The sequence below is a fragment of the Furipterus horrens genome, unplaced genomic scaffold (genome assembly GCF_987537825.1).
Source record: "Furipterus horrens unplaced genomic scaffold, mFurHor1.1.pri manual_scaffold_15, whole genome shotgun sequence".
Lineage (NCBI taxonomy): Eukaryota > Metazoa > Chordata > Mammalia > Chiroptera > Furipteridae > Furipterus > Furipterus horrens.
The window spans coordinates 22,509,100-22,517,795 of record NW_028327185.1 but is presented as its reverse complement, the minus strand read 5'-3'; the positions used below and the strand labels follow the sequence as shown (position 1 = coordinate 22,517,795).

At 43.9% G+C, this 8,696-nt stretch overlaps 1 protein-coding gene across 1 annotated transcript in view; it reads right to left on the bottom strand.

Moving 5' to 3' along the window:
• Positions 1–6,298: 6,298 nt before the first annotated feature.
• Positions 6,299–8,696, bottom strand: part of GPR137B (G protein-coupled receptor 137B) — a 43,284-nt gene continuing 40,886 nt past the window's right edge. The window contains exon 7 of the mRNA XM_090263393.1: positions 6,299–7,293. Coding sequence (XP_090119519.1) covers positions 7,173–7,293 — 121 coding nt within the window. The 3' untranslated portion in view covers positions 6,299–7,172. The remainder of the gene's footprint in view (positions 7,294–8,696) is intronic.

The following is an 8,696-nucleotide window of genomic DNA, read 5'->3' as shown; positions in this document are numbered from 1 at the left end:
TTGCTTTGTAAAAATGCTTGGCTGGTAATAGCTCTTGGTAGTTTGTCTTTATCCCATCACCTAATTTGAAAGTCCAGCACTTGATAATTTAATGACGAAATGATTGTACTAGTGGATGAAGTAATGAAAATGAAGAAAAGGAAAAGATCCCTTCCTTCAATGGCATGAATTTATTTTTTTCTTAAGTGGCATTTATGTAAGTTAGAAATACTATATATTAAACTTGGTAAATTTGAACATTTCTCTGTGTTGATTCGTAGACTGTGAGGATCAGACAGAACAGTAATAGTTTTTGGTTCTGAAATTTGATAAGTCAAATGTTTTGTCGTTTTAACATTGTGAATTAATACTTTCAGTCTCTGTATGTATATGAAACACTGCCATATTTTCCAACTTCACCTTGGTGCCACTGTTATGTAAGAGAGGACAGCTGTTTTGATCTTCATCAGCATTGCCTTCAGCTAGAAACTCGGGAACAGCTCACAGTAAACCTCAGCAGTGTGCAAACCAAAGCACCTGCAGAAACCATAGCTGGTCACCAAAGTAGACTGGGTGTGTGGTATCGTGAAAATTACTTGGTAAAACAAAACCCAGACACACATACAAATTTATGTGTACTTTATTTTAAGTAATATCTACAGGTGCACCTTTGATTTTGAACATAATTGAAAACAATGTGCTGTCGTACCCACCATATAGTAGAAAATGTGAATTAAAGTAAATGTTTCTTCCATCTTATTTTTTCCTCCCTTCTAAATGTTTTTGAGATGAGAATTTGATTATAATTTGTGGAGAAAGGAGAAAATCTTAGTAGTCTGAGGTTGTTCCTTCTCATCATGATGGCAGGTGCCAGCAGCCACTGGGCTGGGGGCCGTGCGTGGATGCTTTCGTCTTCACAGCAGCGTAGTGAGGAGGTGCAGTCACTTCTCTGTTTATAAATAAGAGCACTGAGCGTAAGAGAGGCTAAGTCACCGTGTACTGTCACAAATCCTAGGTGGTGGGACTAGGATCTGAAACCAGGAAGTCTGACTCCAGAGCCGCCTCCAAATGTGCTTTATCTGTGTGATTTTATAAGTTGGTCCATTACCAATTCCACTAAAACTTGGGGTCTTCCGGCATCTTTTGCACAGTATTGAGTCATGAAGCTTTTTAAGTTATATTTAAATTTTTGAGCAGGTAATACATTCACATGGTTCAAAAATGAAAAAATAGTAAAGCTCTGTGGTGGAATGTCTTCTCTGTACCCAACACTGCACCTGCTCCCGCCTCTCCAGAAATAACCTCTGGTCTTGGTTTCTTATGTTTCCATTCACACAGTTTTAGGCATGTACAGACAAATAGGAATGTGAAGTCTTTTTTTTTTTTCCCTCATTTTACACAGAGTGTCATCATATACATACTGTTTGCTTTCTTCACTTAAGTTTCTTGGCAGACTTCCCATGTCACTAGATAGCATGCTCTCGCTCACACACTCTGTCTTTCAGTAATAAACTGGTTGGTATTCCATTATATGAACATACATACAATCATTTAACCAATCCCCTATTAACCCTATTATCAGGCATATGGATAGGTCCCAGATCTTGTATATAGGTCATTTCACATGTGTGTAATTATGCACTGGTACGATTTGGGGATAAAAGATCATATGCATTTGTAAGTTTGAAAGATTTGAGAACATCGCCCTCCGGTTCCCACACCCAGTGGTAATTCAGACAATGCCTGCTCACCCGCAAACTTAAAATATAGATGTTATTAAAAACTCTGATATTTGCCATTGTGATAGATGCAAAATTACATACTAGTGTGCTTAGTTTGTATTTTTATTACAAGGGTTGCTCCCTTTAATATGTTTGAGCCATTCGTATTTCCTGTGTATTCATATTTTTGCTCATTTTTATACTGACTTGTTGGTCTTTTTGTGAACTCGTAGGAGTGCTTTATTGGTTAGGGATATTAGTCCTCTCACTGTAATGAGCTGAAAAATATATTTTCAGTGTGTTGCCTGTCTTCTGACTTTGCTTTTTTAGTGGTTCCTGGACTTATAATACTTAGAATGCCTTTTTTCATTCCATAGCAATAATTTACCTGTATTTTCTTCTAGAGCTTTTACTGTTTAGCTTTTTTAATCTAAATTTCTATTCCTCTGGAGTGTATCCCAGATGATTACCCAGTTATTTCAGTATTATTTATTGAATAGTGTGCCTTTTCCTTACCCACGTGAGAAGTTACATTTATCACACCTAAAGCCCCGTGTGTATTTGGGTTCTCTTTCTATTTCACAGGCCTATTTACAGATGTACCAGTACCTCACAGTTCTAACTACTCAGGGTTTGTGCTTTAGTATCTGGTTCGTTGGTCCCATCTCACTTCCCCCATTTCCCCCCCACCCCAATTTTCTTTAGCTGTCCTTGTTTATGGCATGTGAGCTTTAAGAAATCCTTTAACATTAGGGATCGTGCTAAGACTCTGCCCAGCTCTGTCTGCTCCCAGGGCTGCACTTTTAACCATTTGATGTGTTACTATTCTTTTAATTTGATACTTTACCTGATGAAAATCTACCTTTTGCTGCCTGTTGTGTTATTTCCCAACAAGTGAGGGCAAAGAGAGGCAAGACATGTCGTGCCTACGCAGACAGAATTTCATCTCATTGCTTCTGTTTCAAGGCTTAGCTTCTAAGACTGACTAGTGAACTGTATATAGAATCCTCATTTCCTTTTTATTCCAGTATGAATTCTTTGTCCAAAAGTTGGGCATTTGTCAGAGTCCCACGGAAACACAAAGGGACCCTTAAATGAGTGTGATACCTGTTAGGTCAGCATGCGTGGATAAAAGACCAGATGCAAGGTGTTACCTTGTAGGCGATGCCCCCAGAAGAGCAGGGTCTGACAGGCGCTCTGTCCTCGGGGGTGGGGACATGAACAAAACAGACAGGTATCCCTGCCAGTGTGTAACGTGGGGATTCTGTAGCCTAACGAGGTTCCACCTGGCTTAGAGATGCACCCAGAGAAGAGTCCATCAGCTGAGGAGGAACAGCCGACACAGCAGCCGGTCTAGTGGAGAGGTGCTGTCTGTGTGAATGAACATTAGTGTCTGCTGGACGATACCAACCAATTGTCACAGATTGATTGAAATTGTCCACGTGACCCCCCCTTAGAGCAAAATGAGCGTTCACCTTGCTATGTTCTGATGTAACTGAACTTTACATGGACTTCTTTCACAGCACAGAGCCCCAAGTGGATGAGTGTTGTGCTCCCTTGGATACCCAGACCCTGGGCCCGGGAATTCACCAGTTGGCTCAGGGACACCAACTGAATGGCCCTGGTCAGTTTGTCTATCCCAAGTATGCCCTTTTTATACCTCGGTTAGTGCCCTCCAGGACCACCATGACTTGGAACTGTAAAGAGGTGGAGGAGCTATTGTAAGGTAACCAGGTTCATGGGAAATTGAGGCTCAGAGTTGAGAAAGGCCACAGATTTATCTGAAAAGAGCAGGCATCTGAGCTCTAGTTCTGACCACACTCAAGTTCAGAGGCAGATCTGTCCTGGAGACAGAGTCTGACATTCTGGGTGGTAGGGCAGCCAAGGTCCAAAGGGCAGGCCAGGTCTGGAGGCTACAGAATTAACATTGGCAAGGTATAATTATTTCCAGGAAAACAAAGGACAGGTCCCAGCCACAGGTCAAGGAGTCCAGCTTTGGAAGAACCAGGTGAACACCCTTAGGAGTTATTGAGTCACTGGATTTGGATCTGAGGACTCTGAACCCCAACTTGACGACCTAGGCAGCAAGTCTCAGAACCCCACACTGGATGAACCCTGTCAGTGCCCAGGCCCAGAGGAGCTGGCCACAGGTATGGGAAACCAACAGAGACCCAGCTGGGGGCACAGGGACATCAGTAGCAGACTTCAAGGCATTGGGACCCTTCGGTGCAAGGGCTGTCCCTACATCCCTGCCAGGGGTCAACAGGAGGGCTGACAAATAGCAAGCCCAGTGTCCATCGTATATAAGGCACCTGATAGACACTGTTTCTGCCCCTTGTCCTCATCGTCCCTTTCTAAATAAATGTTTCCTAACTTCAATCAGCTCATTGATAGTCTTTGATGAGAATGCAGCTATTTGCCTGAGGCTTTCCAACAGTGCCTCCTTGTGGCCCGTGAGAAGTCTGGACTAGCATTATGCAGTTACAAATGTTTTTAATTAATAAAATGCTCACTCATGTGGATGGCATCGCAGATGGAAATGCATATGAGCTGTGTCTTCAATCTGACCCTGCTAGTCTACATTTTACCATGCTGCAATACACGCTGTCATCTATAAAGGGGAGCGAGGTAGTTTTCTAACCAAGTTTCTTCAGTCGGAGATCTTGACAAAGTTTTAAATATTTAGACCTATTTACTTCTAATGTAAGTTCACCATTATTATTAAAAAATGAAAGCAATCTTTTAATATTTATTATGTAACTATAAATGGGAACTCTCTGCTCAAAGCAAAGCACTTCTCACTCTTGAGTTTACTAATGCTTAGTCCTGTCCTCTCAATGGGAGTTAAGTGCCCAAGGCCACAGAGAGCAGTTCTTGGGGATTTTGGTACAAGAGAATCTGGGCGTGTACCAGAGACTGGGCCTTATCTTTGCAGCTAAACGTGGTGACCGCACAGTTAACAACGTGCCTGACATGCCCATGTGGGAACTGACATTGCAAGATAAAGTGTCTTACAGTCCAGGGTTCGGAGCATAACACACTCTGGACATGTTAATCACCGGCTCAATTAAATGAGTTGGTTGTAAAAATGAGAAAGAGCCAATGAAAGATATGTGCACAAACCAGCTGGGATTCTCAGGAGTCCACTCGGCAGGCGGCTAGTGCACAGAATTCTAGTAGCTGCCCAGAACCCTGGACGGCAGCCGTAGGGTAGAATCAGACCGAGAAAAATGTTACAAAATGTGCAGGACTACCGCTCCTCCCCACACATCCTCAGCTTTCATTTCCCCGTGTCCGTAAAGTCAGAGGACATCTGGGTGCTTCAGGACCAGGACCCGCCACCATTCCTTGCCTCCTCCTGTCCTACTCCACGTAAAGCTTCGCTTTGTCAGTGTACTGAGCGGCACCAGTAAATGAGGAGGCTAAGGGAAGTTTCGGTCCTCTCCATCCAAATCCGCCACGTTTCACAGGGTATATATGACCATGCACTACAAGAGGAAGACAGTTTGTTACATAGTTTTTAATATTCTAGATGTGCTTTAGCATTGCTTTTTAAAAAGGGGGAGCAGAGAAAAATGGGCAATAGTTCAAATAAATACTAGCAGCTTCTCACAGAAACAGACTATGGCTTTTACCAGTAAATGCTGGGTATTTCAATTTTCCTGCCAGTAACAGAATAATAAAGTATTAGGATGAATATAATTACATAATTTTAGTGATATTTTTAATCACTGTATTCTTTAAAAGTATCTCTGCCCTTGAATGAGCTAACACAATCAACTGCAGTCCCTTCTGAAAGCCTGATTTTAAGGGGTTTGGAGTATATGCTGACTCTGCCTGTAACATCCCTAAGTATCAGTAACAGAGACTGGTGACAAGTGACAAGTAAGGGTGTTCTTAGGGCTATTTAGATGAACAACTTATATCTTAGGGCTAACTGAACAATCAGTGCAAATTCTGCTTCAGTGTAAAATTTCCCCTGAAGTAACTATTTTAAACGACCCAAGTCCTCCCACATACTAAAGGCAAGAAAGTGAAAAGGGGTTACGCAGGGAGGGGTGACCTGTTTAAAACTTGAGATCCCCATTTGAAACTTCTTCAAGATGAGAAGTAGACTTGATCTCTGTGAAATCAGTGCCCAGAGAGAGATGACTCCTGAAGGCCCAAACTGGGCTGTGTCATGGAGGCAGGACGTGCTGATGACACTGAGTTCCTGTCCCCTCCCCGGGTGGCACGACTGCCAGGCAGCCAAATCTGCCCCTCTGCTAACAGTACTTCCTCCAGCACCTCATTTCTGTTTCATAGAAAATCAGAGCGTTAGCCTCCCTGAAGAGCCACAGTCCCGTTACAGCAGTTTTCCAGCTGCAGAATATATATATCTATGAGGTTTTGGAATGGCACTTGGGGTTGGAGAACCAGTGTTTCTTGGTGTGTTTCACTCCCACGAAAGACAACGTAGAAGCCGTTGTCTGGAATGTGCCCCTTACGTGGCTGAGGGACTGGTGTCGTGCCAGACAGCACTGGGCTTCTCCTACTCAGAGCTGCTGAAAAATTTTAAGTGTGGTTGAAAAAGAAAGGAACACTGTCAGGATGCCACGCAGTCTTGTGGCTCATGGGCCCAGGTCTTTATTACTGATCCCCTTTGGGGGCCCCTTGGTGTCCCTTCAGCATTGGGGGCGTTCAGTGCATTGGGAAGGGCGCGTCCCTGCTGCAGTCCTGAGGTAATGGGGCCCCCCTTTCCTGAGATGGAAAACTATGCAAAACCTCTGAAGGAGAGCAGAGGAGCTTCAGGAGGGTAAGTCAGCGCTATCAACACCTTTAACGTGAGCATTGGAGTGTGCGCATTAGTGCCCTCCTGAAGAGTACCAAACCCAGCAAAAGGGGGAATCTCAGAGGCCCCGACTCTCTGGGCCGTCACGCGCTCTAAGGAGCCAGTGAGTTCGTACGTAGCTTGTTGACATTCTGCTACGGTCTCACTTCCACCCCCGGAGCTGCGTGTGGAGGCTGCCAGCGTGGAGCGCAGGATCTGAGTGACCCATGAGGTAAGGATACAAGGAATGTTTTAGTCCAAAAGCCTTAAAAAACCCTCAGACCATATACTGATTACTTCTAAAGTGAGTTATGCATAAAGGTCTGTGCAAACTATAACATATTGCAATAACATTCTCAAAAACCCTTAGTATATCTTAGCATTACTATTTAAGTTATATAAAATACATTTTTATAAAAGTACAGAATTTTTAAAGTTTAAAGTTTAAATTATACCCACTGAAATAGGCAGCCAGGCTCCCTTTTTAGTAGTGAACTAAGGTTTTGTCAATCTAAATTATTGCTGAGTCCTATGGAGCCATTAGGATCCTGTAACAAATAAAAAGCAAGTCCTACTTATTAAGGAAAAGTGCCCTAAAGAGTCAGCTGTCATTAGTTAGTCTTTCTGAAGCTTTCCACCCAAAGAATCTTCCATCACACCATTCACTGGAGCTGCCCAGGGCTGGGTTTGTCAGGATCCAAACTCGAGTCTGGTGGGAGAGTCCCTGCCGCTGCCAGGAAGCTGTTGGTTTGTTGTCCCCAGTCATAGTGGTCTGGAACAAAACTTAAAGAGAAAGAGGTATTTCAGTGAGACATGGTGCTTATCACTGATGCCAAGTCTGCTTTACGGAGACAGCACTGGGACTCTATAAACTGGTACAAACTACCGACCATTCCAAGGTGGTTTTTTTTTTTTTTTTTTAAGATATTAAATTTTTTTTTAAATACTTGGGATTTCTTTCTTGGGGTTTTTTAAAAATTATTATTTGTTTATTTATTTATTTATTTTTAGAGAGAGGGGATAGGAGAAAGAGGGGGAGAGAAACATCACTGTGTGGTTGCCTCTCACTTGCACCCCCAACTGGGGACCTGACGTGCAACCTGTTATGTGCCCTGACTGGGAATCGAACCAGCGACACTTGGCTCGCAGGCTGACGCTCAATCCACTGAGCCACAGAAGCCAGGCCAAGGTTTTTTAAGGCAGCTTCTTAAAGCCCATTTTTCCACAAGACAGTGAGTGCTATGTGCAGTGGCCAGAAGTCCACTGAACTCTTCAGAGCCCACAAGTACAGGAGTACTAGGCCCATAAAGCAATTGTGATGTGTAACAAAATGTTCCACAACAAATAGTGCCTGAATCCTAACGTAGAGGACCTATAAATCACTACCCATGTGTCTTCGGACAGGTAACTTCTGAGCCTCGGTTTTATCTCTGACTCCCTTGTCGGGCTTTTTTGAGTTAATACCACAAAATGCTCAGAACACTATTTTAATATATAGTTAGCACTCAGTAATGTACAGTCATCACTGTTTCCCCGTCTGTGTAGAGCCGGGTCTTTCCTTCCTCCATGTAGTGAGGACTCGCTCAGCTCTGTTGCTCCTGGCAGCTGAGGGTGAAGGCACACACACAGGAACATACCTGGCAAGCAGGAACTGCAACAGGGTCGCTGGGTAAGGGGACAGTTTAAGGGAAAAGGGTCAGGATAACTTTGGACATGGCGACACCCCTGTTTTATGGGTTGGCTTCCAGATGACCTGTGTTCCCCACATCTTGGATGGGTCTGCTCTGCTTTTTCCCCAAGCACCATCTTGACTCCCATCTGACCAGGACCTCTGCTGCCCGGTCCACTTAGAAAGCAGTGTATTCTCCCAGCTCTTCCTCAGTTCCCCGGTCCCCAAAACAAGGGCTTTCTTCAGAGCCCTTCTAAGGTTTTCTAAGGACTTTGACATCTCTTTTTCCATTTCCTCCCATGGGGAAAGGGTATAGGAGAAAATGCTAATGATACGTCTAAATCCACCAAGGAGTGCCTACTTCGAAGAAACACGTGGTCTAAAGCTTCCCTTTCCAAGAACAGTGCAGGGTCTGGGGAGGCCAGGCACTAGGATAGCCCGTCTTCCTCCCCTCACCCTGCTGGGTTGAAAGAGGAACATGACGATTACTGGGCAGTGGTGTGTGGCTAAAGCGTCA